Source organism: Poecilia formosa, unplaced genomic scaffold (assembly GCF_000485575.1).
Source record: "Poecilia formosa unplaced genomic scaffold, Poecilia_formosa-5.1.2 Scaffold95, whole genome shotgun sequence".
NCBI lineage: Eukaryota > Metazoa > Chordata > Actinopteri > Cyprinodontiformes > Poeciliidae > Poecilia > Poecilia formosa.
In genome coordinates, this window is record NW_006800034.1 from 955,134 (window position 1) to 970,482 (window position 15,349).

At 35.9% G+C, this 15,349-nt stretch overlaps 3 protein-coding genes across 4 annotated transcripts in view; 1 reads left to right on the forward strand and 2 right to left on the reverse strand.

Annotated features, from left to right (window-relative positions):
• The window catches only part of LOC103142297 (SPARC (osteonectin), cwcv and kazal like domains proteoglycan 2), a 39,818-nt gene extending 36,980 nt beyond the window's left edge, over positions 1-2,838 (forward strand). For both annotated transcript variants that reach the window (XM_007558287.2, XM_007558286.2), the window contains one exon: positions 493-2,838. In XM_007558287.2, the coding sequence (XP_007558349.1) occupies positions 493-638 (146 nt within the window). In that variant the 3' untranslated portion in view covers positions 639-2,838. The remainder of the gene's footprint in view (positions 1-492) is intronic.
• Positions 1,971-8,954, reverse strand: sar1aa (secretion associated, Ras related GTPase 1Aa). Its single transcript, XM_007558288.2, has 7 exons — positions 8,860-8,954; positions 8,363-8,431; positions 7,780-7,899; positions 7,231-7,296; positions 6,196-6,299; positions 5,977-6,108; positions 1,971-5,903 (listed from the first exon to the last, which is right to left on the reverse strand). The coding sequence occupies exons 2-7, from the start codon at positions 8,418-8,420 to the stop codon at positions 5,787-5,789; spliced, it is 597 nt and encodes a 198-aa protein (XP_007558350.1). The 5' UTR covers positions 8,421-8,431; positions 8,860-8,954; the 3' UTR covers positions 1,971-5,786.
• A 781-nt stretch (positions 8,955-9,735) lies between these two features.
• Positions 9,736-14,832, reverse strand: ppa1a (inorganic pyrophosphatase 1a). Its single transcript, XM_007558289.2, has 11 exons — positions 14,226-14,832; positions 14,006-14,070; positions 13,605-13,658; positions 12,742-12,861; positions 12,580-12,666; positions 12,375-12,501; positions 12,153-12,280; positions 11,924-12,009; positions 11,179-11,248; positions 10,417-10,456; positions 9,736-10,304 (listed from the first exon to the last, which is right to left on the reverse strand). The coding sequence occupies exons 1-11, from the start codon at positions 14,284-14,286 to the stop codon at positions 10,276-10,278; spliced, it is 867 nt and encodes a 288-aa protein (XP_007558351.1). The 5' UTR covers positions 14,287-14,832; the 3' UTR covers positions 9,736-10,275.
• Positions 14,833-15,349: the final 517 nt, after the last annotated feature.

Genomic DNA, 15,349 nt, shown 5'->3' on the forward strand with positions numbered 1-15,349 from the left:
CTTGACATTTCATTTTAGTAATACTAGCGTCTATCCATATTTGTTTAGTCATTTGTATTGAGTTTTCAAGTTTGTGCGATTAAATTCATTTCTCTTAGATCTGTGTTAGTCTTTTCTGTTTGGTTTGTAGTTCCTTTTTAAGCCTTAGTTCACCTCCTTTTCTGTAAAATTGGTTTCCCTGCCTCAGTTCTTTCTGCTGGTTTGTATTTAAGTTTTCCATTCCAGTTTCTCCCGCATCCATTATTCTGCCTTCCCTCTGTAACTTGTCTGGATTCAGATATGAACTCTATTTCAGTTCTCCGTTTTACAGAATCAGGGTGCAGAAACAGTTTGTCGCCTGTTCTATATGTTTTGGTGGTTGGGCATCAGCTTCATATAGTTGAAGTGTCACTTGGATAACCAGCAGTCCTTTCCTTTAAGCAACATTTGAAATACAAAAAAACTTGCTTTTAGGAAAATGTAACGCAAATATATTTATTTAACCTCTTCCAGATGAAGTAACTGGATATTCTGGAGACTTTGGTAGTGGAGTCGGATGGGAAGATGAAGAGGAGAAGGAGGCAGAGGATAACGGGGAGGAAGCAGAGGAGGAGGAAGAGGAGGAGGGCGAGGCAGATGATGGAGGGTACATCTGGTAGAAGTGTCTGACCCTGAACAGAGAGCGCAGCAGCTGACCTAAAAGTCAACAGGCATGGCTCTCACCTTAAAGAGTGGATTTTGGAAAAGAACTGGAGAGGAATGGAGTTATTATTGATCTTGAGGTGCCAGACAGGTTCAATAACAAGACGATGACCAGTTATTTTTCTTTCTTAGATACGTGTAATTGCTTCAACCTTTACTCTGTTTTTGAGCAACAGAGCTTTGTGTTTTTCTGTCCTGAAAAAGGGGTAGCCACTGACTGTCGCGCCATTGGTAAGTAAAGTTGTATCTTGTACCATCACCATCTATGCATAGAGAGATTACAAGTCATTTTGTATTGTGTAAACAGTTGCTTAAGTATTAAAGTTGCCATCTCACTGGAACTATTAGAGACCGGGCATGAAACAAACAGTTTGACACTTTGGGAGATAAGCTTATTTGTTTAGTTTAAAATAGTTAGATGAGATGATCGGGTACCACTCTTGGACAAATGAGTGATGAGAGTTTAAAGACTATAGATTTGTCTAAAAAAAAAAAAAAAAGTACACATAAACATCTGTAGTTTTAGTGCAAAATTACATTTTAAAGCACTATATGCCAGACTTTGCAGAAAGTTACAACACCAAAATTGAAAATGTTCTAGCAAACATAACTTATCAAAATCTGAGGGTTTTTCTTTACACTACACATCGAACACAATTTTTTAGCATTTACTAGACTTTTAAAGAGCAGAAAGTAAGTAAAATGAATTTTCCTTAAATAATAGGTCAAACCAATTCAGCACAACAACTGCAGCATGTGAATAACACTGATTATCCCCTATTCTCTAGTAATTGATTGCACTGGATTTGATTTAGTGGTACCAGAGTAAACAGGGTTAAACATAAATGCACACCCCAATTTTCATATTTGTGTTGGACAAATATTAACAGTTATTATTGATAAAGTACATACAGAGCCAGTTACATCAACAAATACAGTGAGTATATTCATATATCATCTAACTATATAGCTTCATAGCTGATCTCTAGGGGGAAAAAAATCACTGTGGTGTTGTAGAAACTTTTTTTTTAGGACATTTGAAACATTTCTGGGTTTAAGACCCCCATGTTCCGGACAGAAACTTCATGATACCAGCAACAAATTTTTTTTTTTTTTTTTAACAAGCAGAGACGCAAACTAAAATCTTGTGAGCTTCAGCGCTGTTTGAATGTGCAAAGGTAGCTACTAACAGACAGAGCTGAATTTTAGTGATGCAGCACAGCAAAGTTGAAACTGGAAGATAGAAAATCAGCATTTTAACACAATTTTTTTAAAGATATTTTTCCTAGCAAGTGTGCTCAGTGACTTTTGTCATTCAAGATTAGCAACCAGCACACAGATTCATCCGGCAGTCCCTGAAATCCTCCCCCCCACGATCCCCCCCAGTGTTTGCAGGATGACTAAAAAGCTATGACTGTGCCTCTCCGCTACTGAAGCATTGGATGCCCGAAGTTATTTCCTTTCGGAAAAGTTGTCATTTTGTGTATGGATCTTAAAAAACGGCACACAGTCTACACCTGATAATACACAAGGAAGCAAAAATACAGTCTCAGAACCCAGCAGCTTTTATATAATCCCCAAAACATTGGATTTATACTTCAAAATATCTAAACAAAAAAAAAAGAAAGAAAAAAAAACAATATGACAAATAAAAATGTTTAAATCTACAAGGACAAAAACAGAAAATGAAGCAATGTCACTATACGTCCTTCAATTGGTGCTTGTGAACCTTGTTTTCACCACCAAATTGATGTTCAAAAGAAGCAATCAGTGGTTTATCACTCCCTGATTATTGAGCAAATAATCATATTTACTAAATTGTCAAACTGTTTCTTTAAAGATATTCAGTTGTTATGTACTTTAAAAATCAACATGTATATACAACCAGTGTACAACTTTAGAGGATTTCAGGTTGCTTTGACTTTAAGCCACCTTCAATGACTGAGATGCACCACAAACCAACGCAGTTCTAAGTCTATGTTTTCTGAATTAAAATGGATGCACACAGCTTTACATGGCCTACTGTACATGTCCAGTTTGGGGAATCAAACTGCAAACACAATAGAAGAAGCTGCTGAAACCACGTCGAAGAGAATGTGCCACAACTGCTATTTTTCCGGGTTTGCGACTTGAAATACTGGATTTTGTGTTTGTAAAAAAAAAAAAAAAAGAAGAAAAAAAGTGCTTTACTTGAAGTTCTGTGTGTATACTTGAATTCACACTGGTTTTGTTTTCTATGAGGATATTGTTGCCATGTCTTTGTTCATGCTATCAACAGGGCAGATGTTTGTTTTTAGTATTGCATGTTAGTAAGAATGTACTTCTATGCTGAGCACTTTACAAATAAAGGCACTGGGGCCAAGCTGCGTCGTGGTGTCAAGTCCTTTATCGCTGTTTAAGACCAAGAAACAAACACTGGAGTAAGAACTTTGTAACGAAAACAACAAAATGTATCATAACCTCACGCAACAAGGAGTAACTTTCAACAAGACAGAACATAAAATCACAAGCAACAAACTCTTTTGATATAAAAATCTGATTTTATTATAATTTCATTTACTTACATGAACTAGATTTCTATCTTATTCTGCTGGATGCAACTTCTTGTTTAAATTCACTGAACTTTTTCTTGTTTCTCCCAAAAATATTCGTTATAATACAAACAACATTCTTCCTTTGTAGTGCCTGCTCAAAGGTGGCAACTGTACAAGAATTTATATCTGTGTTATACATAATTTATGGAAGTTCAGCAACTGGTAGTGTAAGTTTTTGAAATAATAAAACAAAAGAGATGGAAGCAAACACATTTTTAACACTTGTAACCTGTAGAAAATATGAATAAATGACTCATTTCTTATTTGCATCATTATTACACCAATTTAAACAAAAAAAAAAAAAGTTTACCTCGTTAATAAAAGATGCAGAAATCTGTAATGTTCAAATGCCGCATAATATTCGTCCTTTTGGTTTTTAAAGACAAAAACTGAAACCTTCTTATCCATGGAGAACACAGACAAAATGATCCTTTTCGAAACGGACCATTTTTATTCGTCTCCCAAAGTGCACTCTCATATCTTTCCAGATAATCAAAAAGTACATTAGAAGCACTTAAAGCTAAATGCTAATTAGACATCAAAATATTACTAGCCATTCATTTCCAGCTCTTGTTTAAATTTTCGCCACTTTTAAATTGGACTTAAAGCAGAGCTTAATTAAAGAAAGACCATAACTAACAGGAAGTGGCAGAATGGGGAGGCTGCATTTAATGCCACACTTAATACTAACAAATTGAAAAGACGAACAGGCGGAGAACTAATTATAGTCTTTGATTTTCACATCCAGAGGAGAACACTCGTCTGCATGCTACGTTGCCGCTGGCTGTTCTTCTTTATTGCTTTCTTACATTTTTAGAGGAAGTCATTATTACTGCCATCATTCATTCATTCTCAGTATGTAAATAAATAAATAAATAATTTCTTCGAGACATTAATTGCAAGCTACTCATCAATGGTACTGTGCTCATTACCCATGACACTAATACTGGTTTGAATGATGGGGATTAGAAGTTACCTTTCAGGTATAAGAGATGAACTTAAGCCCAGTTTTCTGAAAGGGGAACTCCAGGGTTCAGGTTTAGGCCCCATTTCATTTTCCATATTAGTTAATAACATTGGGAAGACGATGTCTACAGCTAAAGTTCACCTTTATGTTGGATTTTTATTTGGATCTACTCCGAGACAAACAGATGGTGAGCTTCAAATTGTCTTTTGCTGCTACAGGTGTCACTATTTGGCTTAAAGCTAGTTCTTTGTGTAAAGAAAACTTTATGTTGTTTTTGTTTGTTTTTTCTGAAACTCATTCACAAATTTAAAATAATGTTGGTACTTCTACCCAAGTGGGGGACCGTGTTAAAAGACGATCTTCCTACAAATATTTGTCTGGATGATAGGGCACATATTCAGCATTCAGCAGTAAACATGTTTTAATGCATCTGTATTTTTTTTTTTTTATTGTGCTTTATTGCTTTTGCACATGTAAAAAGAAAGCCATTATATTATTACTGCCATGAAAATTGAAAATGAAAATTTGGTCAGGCAACATTTAATAAAAGAAGAGATGCTTCCTTTGAACTTTGCTCTTTTGCGCGTCGCTGCGATTTACATTTATATCACATTCACTGATCAGAATGCGTCATTTTGCAACACTTCATAACCTGCTGTGTTTGTCCTTATTAAGGCTAAGGAGAAAATATCACTGATGTGTTTTTATATAAAGGAAGCTATTCTGGCTAATCTCTGTGGGAACGTTTAAAACCCATTTAAAGACTTCTGCAACCAAAAAGTGCAACTGATATTCTTAGAACAGATCTTGTACCTATGCTGTTGTCTCTGAGCAACATATCGGACAAATAAAGCCTCAATAAATGGCAGAAGAAATTCAAACGACTGCCACTAATGAGACATTTAACTTGAATCTATCAGACGTACCCTTCCTTTTTGGTTTGTTAAGGGGATTTGGTGTCATTCTGGTTTAGTGCTCAGCAAAGATGATATTTTTGTTGAACCCCAATCTATCTCCTTGTTAATCCCCAGGAAATTACCATACATATTTGGCTTTGTGCTTTGGAGGTAGAGGTTGCGTATCATCAGATTAATTCAGATCAAAATTAATCCTCTTTATTTCTTTATTTGTTCATGGAACTGTTCCAAACATCTAATCTAATCTAATCTAAATCCCTGCCATCTCTGTTAGAAGTCAGACAGGCTTTAAGCCACTCAGTGCGATATAAGCGAGGCTTTATGCTTCATCATACACCTACTAATAAATATAAAATCAAGTACCTGATGGTTTAAACAATAAATAATTCAGGACGGCGGAACACAAATCTACACTCCTGCAGATCATCCGGTTCTTCATATATTATAATTAGGTACTAAACATGCTTTCTCACATTAATAAACCAGTTCTTTGTTTGCATAGAGAAATTTAAATGATGAAAGATAGTGATTTAAAATGTGAAAATATGATTAAAATATGATTACAACTGTCGCTTCTTGATAGTCTCAGTCGAGTTTCATGTGAACGTGCCTGATTTTTCCTTTGTGTCAGTCGATGTACTGCGACAACCATCTAAAGCCTTCCCCGTAGCCTTGTTTCTTCAAAACGCTGCACATGAAAATCTCCAGCGGGCGAACGTCCTGCTCTTTCACAGAAATGTTTCCCTGTGATCAGAATTAGGATAAACGGATGTGATGATTCAAAGGGTGGAAGACGAGACTCTGGGCACACGCCTACCTTTCCTGTGACCTGACCATCGACACAAAAAGCTCCTCTCAGCGCTCCTTCGCTGATGGCCTCCGGACGGTCGATTTTATTTCCCAGCACCAACACCGGGACGCTGGCTATGGTTTCATCTGAAAGCAGAGCCTAGAGGACCACAACCATCAGCAGCGTGGCTATTAGTTTTAATCCAAATTGACAGAAACATCCTGGAGCCGCCGTGTTTGAACTTACATCAAGCTCAGTCTTTGATTCTGCAAGCCTTTCATGATCAGCGGCGTCGACAAGAAAGACAATGCCATTCACAGCTGGCAGGTAGTTCTTCCAAACTCTGCGAGCTGCAAATGAAGAAGAAATTCCTTTTAATTTGACCATGGCTGCAGCAGTTCAACTCAAGAGTGAAATTGTCTGTCACAAAGAGATTTTATCTGTGAACACTTCTGAAAAAATAATCCTCAGTCTTTAGAGTGGCGCTCTCATGATTGCCACTCTAAAGTCGGCGATCTGAAAAGTATTCATCAAAATAAATAGCTCTTTATGAAAAATATATTTTTATTTAAGCCTTTGTAGTTCCAGCTGTATATTTAGAGTTGCTTTCCTACTTGGAGGTGGACATGATGCAGGAACCGCCATACTCTTACCTCCACACATAGCAGTTAAGCATAATTAGCCAGTTGATCTGGCTAATTATGCCTCACTGTCTGATGTTTTATGATGTAAAGCTCTTTAAACTGCCTTGTTGCTGAAATGTGCTATACTAATAAACTTGACTAAACTGATTGGACACTTGCTGGGATTTAAAATGACTAGTAGTTGTTTTTTTTTTCTCAAAAGAAAAATACAAAAAAATGTTTGTTGTTTATCGTAAAGGTCTAATCAAAGCACAAACATTAGCCGACTGTACTGGAGATGCTACTTAATAAAAATAGAGGATTTTAGGGCATGCAGTGACACCAAGTGGTGGCAATAAGTACTGCAAAAACTGTCAAGCCTTTTAAGAAACCTTTTTGAACATGAAAAAAATATTGCTTTGATTTGTGTAGTGAAAACACTAAGTGAGTAGCTTTCTATACCTGATGAGAAACTGACAGCTACATTTCCACTGACGATCCGGTAAACTTGCTTTTCCTTCAGTAATGCACTTTGACGCTGTCTAACATAATGACGACGAACAGCCAAACATGTCTTTGGGAAATAGAAATCACAATACTGATCTATAATGTCCTGAACTGCAGAACGGAAAAATGAGAGTTTTGGCTTAGAGCTCACCTTGTACGTGTCCTCCCAAATCAAATGTCGTAAATGTCATCCCACCGATTGTCAGCTCCTCCGAGGCTGTTTGAAGACAATGCAACACATATCAAATTAAAAAGGAAATAAAAGACCATGACTCACATAACGATAGAGAACATGAGAAAAAAAATCCTACAGCCACAGTAAAATTATAAGTTACAAAATAATAAGGTGTTTGTTCTAAGCAAAGATTAAGTTTTTCCTTTTTGGCAAAATATGCAAAGTAGAGAAATGGCCATTATTGGATTTTAAAACAGCAATGAAATATGTCAACTAACTATTCAAATTGCTTCTATTTTGATAACCTATTAATAAAAATACCAATTTATTCAGTGGTATGATGTTCCTCCTTCTTGACAGTGACCACAATTTGTATTTCAAAAAGGAACACTTATGTATGACCGTGTTTAATAATTTTACCATATTAATAGATTATAGACACAAAAGACCAAACAAGTAAAATAGGAAAAAAAGAAGGATCAGGCCAGCTTTACATGGCACACTGCCTTCACACCATGTGCTTACTTGGATGAAGTGTTGGTACGTGCTGTCCAAGTCTGTCATCTTTCAACATGTGCAGGAGTGTTGTTTTACCAGCATTATCTAGACCCAAGAATACCAGCTTCCCTGTCTTTCTGTACAAACCTGTAATGGGGCCACAAAAGAAAGATTTGTTATTAACTTTATGCTTCATAAAAGGAACTTATGTTACTGCAGTTTGCGTTGTGCTCACAAATCGATGATGCATAAGAACTGTAAATATATTCGGGCCTAATACCATCTATGTTACAATTTGAGCAAAAAGCTTTGAACAAATATGAGCATCCAGTACCACAATTTACCCTGTTAAACCCACACATTGGATTTATCAGGATTTGATGTGACAGGCATAAAAATGGAAGAAACATTATGGTTTTAAATTTGAAGAACTCAGTATGGTGTAGATTTGTGTTCAGTCCTGTTTACTCTTATACCCTTAAATAAAATAAACTGCAAAAACCATCATCATAAAATCATCCGATCATTAATGATTACAGAGAAATGGTTTGTTTCTCTGTAATTCAGTTGCTGTGTTCTCAGAAGTTGGATAAAAAGGAAAGGTACTCACCTAAAAACTGTAAAACACTGCTAATCCCTCTGTAGATCCAGTCAAACAAAAACGACATTCTGATGGTGTCTGTATAAATGAGAACACCTTATTTGCACCGCAAGTAATACGTTTTTGGTTCAAAATGCATGACGTTGATCACAGAATACGTCTTGAGGCCTGTATTGATATTAAGAGCTCTATCAAATTGATGCAAACAGTAAAATAACATAGATGTGTTTATCTCAAGGTATGGCTTTGACAAAAAAACCACTGTCCACATGTACGTGTAGTGGGAGGTTAACAGCGGCTAATCTCTAACTTGTTAAAATATCAAACGAAATTAATTAACTACAAAGAATAGGTCTTTACATATTCTGTTTGTACTTGAAAAGCTGAATTTATGCAGGTTAGCGTTAACATGGTAGCCTGGTAACGACACACTGACAAATGAGCGAACTACTTGTCAGCATTAGCACAATTCAACACACTAAACGACATAAATAAAATAAACGTACCGTCCTAGAGTACCGAGCCTTATCCCAGTTCTCGGCGGTGTCAGCGGTCTCCTTGGAAACAGTCAATCAGAGAGGCTCCTTTTCTTATTCGTGTTTTAAGAACGGTAACAGGGTTTCCTGCTACATTTGTCACAGCGCCCCCTTTTGTTCAATGGGAAAAAACAAACTCAAAGAGTTCATTTTTAGAATACGTAGTCCTACATAATATGGAAAGTAAATAAATATTTTACTTAGGATGAAGTAGAAATGTTTATTGGGTTATTGGGAAAATTGTACAAGTAAATTATTTAAGTTGTTTTGTGTAATAATATACAATATATAATAAAATACATAAACCATAGATATATGGTTTGTGGTGTATATGTTACAATGTGGATTGTAACATATGATTTATGTTACAATCATAAACCATAAGAACATTTTTTGGAAGTTTAGTTGGCAGAAAACAGAAAGCAGGGAATGACTGTGAAGTGAAAGGAAAGGGATACATTACTCCTGAAACGCTTTCTTCCAGAATTACCCAGCATTTACAACCATCTTCCCATTAACTCTCATGATGTTTCTTATACTCTCTACTGAAGAAAAGAATCCCCACACCATGATTATTTCACCACCATGTTTCATTGTCGAAATTAGGTGTTCATTGTGAAGGGCAGAGTTAGTTATCTGCCGAAAATTTTGTATGTAGATCAGGCAGTTCACTTTTGGCTCATAAAATTTCTACTGGCTTATCCCATCAGTAGAGTCTTGATAGATTTGCAATTGCTGAATAGTAATGGATTGAGCAGTTTCCCCTTAATATCGGGGAAATTGTTTTACAAGCTAACCGTGCTTTAAACTAGTCCACAACTTTCTGTAAACACATTCCACAGGGTCTTCTCCTTTACAGCCACACCATATAACCTTCATATTTAATAGAAATGGAACGACAACAATAAAATAATTTATAAGAACTTCAAAGATGCAACAGCATTATTATAATCTGGCAAAAAAAAAATAAAAAAAAATTGGATAAAGCCTTTGAATGAATAGACGCGTATCTTTTCCAAATATTTCCCATAATTTTATAATTCCATTATAAAGCATTAGATCCATGTTCAGTGAATTAGAACACATCAAGAATGCAATAACCTTACAAAATAAGCATGGTATATAAATAAATACATATACAAAGAGATACTGTTGTTTATTAGGGAATTTGTCATGTCTGTTTCAAGGGCTGTTGTTCACAAAAGAATGAAAGAAGTATGAGGGTGTTTTCACAAGAATATAATTTTACTCAGCTGGCAATAACATTCACAAAACACAGTGGGACAAAGAGGTTGAAAGTTGGTTTAGATTTAATCTTCCAAACTTGATCATGAATTTATGGAGGAAGAAGGATTCTCTTCAAGTTCCTGGTGTGGGTTCAAGTTCTCACTTTTCATAGTAGAACCATTTATCAACTGAAAAAGCAAAAAACATAATCACCATTAGTACAATCTCTGAGAATTTTAAATTGGCGATAACACAGTCTTGTTGCAACCCACCCCACCCCCAAAAAAGAAAAACATCTACCTGAGTTTGGAATGGGTTCTTCAGTTCCAAAAGCACATGCCTGTGAAAGTTATGTAAAAAAAATTTGAATTTTCAACTGAGATTTTTTTAGCATACAGTTTTCTTAAAAAGTATACATACTCGAAAAATCTCAAACTTTTCCATGCTACTCTCCAGTTAAAACCTCTACCACACGCCTCAATCAATTCAAATTAGATTTAGCTCCATCCATCTTCACATCAACTCTCACAAGCTTCTCATTCCATAGTGAAGGAAAAAAAATGATTCCCACAGCATGATGTTGCCACCACCATGTTTTACTGCTGGCATTGGGGTGTGTGTGGTACTGTGCATCATTAGTTTTTTACACGACATAACACTTCATATGCTTAGTGTTGGTCTAGTTTTATCTGACCAGGGCACTGACAACTACTAGGACATTTTCAAGAAGCTGAAAACATCTATGTTTCCTGGATACCTTTAAAGGAACTTCAAATGTTTCATGTCTATTATACAAAGACGGGGAATTGATTTTTTTTATTTCATAAAAGTTTGGAAAGGATTATAAATGCTACATCTGAAAAAAAACGAGGCACTCTTCTACTCCCAAAGCAGTAAAAGGAAAGCTTCTTCAGTCATATTTCTTTTTCTTTGGCGATTTATAATAAGCCTCTGATTTTGCACTCTGACCTATGTGCTGCCTTTTTGTCATCTTTGCTAGGCTTAAGGAAGGAATGATAATAACTCTTTAAGCTGGGACATTGGAAAGTTAGATGAACTTACAGACTTAACAACAGCTTCAGCATCTGCAGCAGAGCAGCAGAAGGGACTGTCAGAAACACTGGTGTTCATGCTGCGTAAACACAGAGGAAAGAATTTTTCACACTGATTTATGATTACAGCATTTTACATATATATCTCTCTGCCTTAGCCTTAATAATGCATTATGAAGGCTGATCTCTTTAATCTATTCATTTCAGACAGGAATAAATAATGATAGTGATAAATAAAAACACAAAAAACTATGCAGAGCCTCAAAATCTAGGGAGATAAATGATGTGCAAACTTTTTTTAACAAATCATATTCTGTACGTCTCACAACGTAAAAAGAAAATAAGTATAGAATAAATTGCTATGTCTATGTAAATTACTAAATCATATCAGACAAAAGCTCAGACTCTTTTATCTTTGTAAATCTTTTGTTCTTTCATGCAAATCTCTTACAGATTTGAATGTAAGGAGGGAAGTATTTAAAAACAAACAAAAAAACAACAAAAAAATCTTTATAATGTTTAATTTTTTTTTGTCATTCTGTTGCTGAAATCTTCCCATAGGCTCACATCTCTGAGACTGAATTCCTCAACAAGTCCTTACAGGCATATTAATTGAATATCAGTTGTGCCCGTGAGGTCATGTTCCCCTTTAAAAGCACTAAATCAAATCACTATCAATATATGTAATAACAGAAAATACATTATTTACTGTTTGCATTAAGGAACACAAATGAAATGACAGTACAAGCATTTACCAGTTTAACTCGCCAGCGTTGCTCTTCTTAGATATCAGTGCTTTCCAAAACTCATGTGTGCTCTTCACAGTTTGTATCGCAAAGTCCTAAAAAACAAGACACTTCTATAAGCCTTACAAGAAATTGACAGCCAAATAGTCAAAAATACAAACATAGCATAACATAGAATTCCATATTACTTGTCTGCGACCTTCAAACAGAGTGAGCCACAAAAAGCTAAGCTGCGTACCCTGTCTTTGAAGTCGCCATTGAAAGCAAACTGATTTTCAGGTTTGCCATCGGGAACCTTGTATCGTCTGAACCAATCAACGGTAGCTTCCAGGTAACCTGGCTTAAGCCGCTTCACGTCATCAATATCTGCAACCCATCAAAAAAAAAAAAAAAAAAAAAAAAAAAAAAAAATGCAGTATGTAGCATATTCCAGTAAACATCTAAAGCAGGTTACTCCTACTGTTAAAGTCGCCGGCTTCTGGGTCCTCAGTATTGATCACAATGACCTTCCAGTCGGTTTCACCCTCATCGATCAAAGCCAGGGTTCCCAGCACCTTCACTTTGATTACTTCTCCCCGAGAGCACACCTGAAAGTGCCAGTCACATTTCTAAAACAGGCTGCTAACTATTGGATCTATACGAACCTCTCCAGCAGCTTTCACTACCTTGTTTCCAATGTCACAGATGTCAATCGGATCGTTGTCCCCACAGCATCCTGTGTCGCTGTCCTTGTGGCCAGGATCCTCCCATGTCTGATAAAAGAAAGACGCGAGAAATTGAAACAGATTTTCTGTTGTTTAAATACGTGAAGGTAGATAAAGACTTGCCTGTGGAATAGCCCCGTAATTCCAGATATAACCTTTGTGGGGAAACACATTGGCTACATAACGAAGGTTCCCCTTCTTCACATCCTGCTTTAGTGGATTAAGAGGATCCTTTGTGGCTATCTGAAAAATATAAGCACAAAGCGCAAAAAAAAAAAAAAAAAAAAAAAACTTAGAGTAAATGACTGCATTAATTAAAAAAAAATTTAATTACTTTTGTTTTTGTTCCTTCTTTCTGTCTGGCCTGGTGTTTTGCTGTACCTCTTTCCTTGACAGAGTCATGAATGGAGATTATGTTGCCATTGACTTTGTGCATGCAGTTTTTTTCTTTCCCCTTGGTTCAGAGCTTCTGTATTTAGCTATATCTCTCACCTGAATTCAGGTACTTACAGATCTATTCCTGCCATTAATTCTGTGTAATCTTATTTTTCTTTCCCATGGAAGGCATTTCTTGCCTAGTGATTCTTTGTTCAATTGTGTGTCTTTCTTGGTTGATGCTAATAACGTGCATGCTTTTATTATTTACCTTTCTCACAGAGGGCTCTCCTGGATTAGAGCGTTTATATTTAGTATTGTCTAGATGAAGTCATTAGCCATTGTGGACCAGTGCTATTTTATTTTCTGTTTCCTTCATGTCCTCTCTCCCAGTCGCTGGCATTACAGGCATGCTAAGAATTTCTTTTATATTGCATATAGTATTTATAATTTGGATTGAGCTGAACTATATGCAATTGTTTAGCTCAATTGCTCATTTAAATTAGATTAATTTTAACTGAATTGGACAGACTTGGGATAGCAGTTAACTGGAGAAACATAAATAAGTTAACTAAAGTGGAAAAACTATACAAAAATGAAGCAGTATATACCTCCATCTTTGCATTTGTCCATCTTGGAACTTCCACAATGGCATGAAAAATGTTCTGTAAAAGAATATGAGAACAATTTTGTTAACTAGATGAAATCTCTCATTTTAATTGGGACATTTATAATTGTAAATCTACACAACATTTCCTTAAAAAAATGTGCATCTAAAATATATGAAGTTCTACTGGGGTTTATTTGAGCAAAAGTATCACTTGGAAAGTGAAATAAACTGCATATATAAGCAATTTTCAGTTTACAGAAATGTTTTACATGTTATTAAACCCTCTTGAGCTGTTTTGTCTTGTACCTCTTTTCCCTAAAAAACTTGAGTTATTGTCACGATTTTAGTTGACCCTTTAAGTTAGTAAAATACTTGGTGGTTTTAAACCAACACGATACTCACGTCTGCTTCATTTGCATAGATGGGCACGTCATGAAAGGGAGAGATGTATTTGCCGTCTGCGTTTTCTATAAAATGAGCAATAAAAATGTATCTCTTATATCTGTGAGAAACAAAACACAAAGGGATCTTTCCACAGCTCTTAAAGATAAAGCTCAAGTTAAAAACGGGTTTGGTTTGATCTATAGGTTGAAATAGATTAAACCAAAAACGCTAAGCTTACTGAAAAAGACTCTGTAGTCCTGGGTGTTCGGCCTCCCCCTCTCTTCGATGGTAAAGCTCATGTTGGTTTAAATCTCTCCCTCTGTGCTCTGTTCACTTGTTCAGCAAGATTAAGCAGCTTCAGATTCACAGGGACAGGAGAGTGGACATGCGCAATGATTAGTAACACCCACAGCTACCTGCAAGAGGGTTCCTGTATCAAAGGTTCAAAAGCCAAATATCAAAGCTACAATAAGCTGAATTTTTTTTGTATGGTCCTGCTTTTAAACCTCTCATTGTGCAGCACCCATCTAACTGTGAGAGTCAGAGTTGTGAATAATAATGAGGAGTTAATCCTCCTCTACGGCTGACGTGTGCATTCTGAGACATTGCAGCAAAGATTCAAACTTTCTTTGCCAGAAATCTGCTTGCCGTGCATTTCATTCTTTCAAGCTGTGACTCTTAATAACTATTTACAGAAAGACACAGACGGAGCCGACTGGCGTAAGCTATAAACCGATTAGCAAGACAGGAATAGGTGCTGTTACCACGGCGACTTCTTAGCTTTTTAGTTTTAGTGAAACACCTTCATGGGGGACAAAGCAAATCTTTCTTAAAATAAGCACTGTATAATTACTAGTAGTTTTTTTTTTTTTTACCAGGTAAGTCACTTACGCAAAAGGTTTTTCTGCTTAAAATGCATCTAATTTATGACATATGTAAACATTACATGCATACAGTAATATAGACACTATTCTGCTTCTCTGCAATGCAGAGATGTACTTGTTCTTCGGCATTCATTTTGCAATACAGTTTATGAAATTGCTGCTGTCAATGCTTTATTATGGGATATTCCTTTTATAAATTACAAAAATAAATACCAAACAACGATGAAGCGCATTTAGACTTAGCATGTTTAACAGACATCCATGCAGTTGCATTATTTAATAGCATTGACATCAAGCCTGAATCTAGCTTTTTACATTGATAATTGTAAAAAGCCTCTGAATAATTTGCAACAAATTACCAAGCAGCTACTCACTGGACAATTAGAGAAATTAAAGAAAATTACATGCCAAATCTCTAAATTTTAATAAGTAAACTCCAGTAACTTTAAAGTCTCCAAGGCTTTCCTGATGGACAACT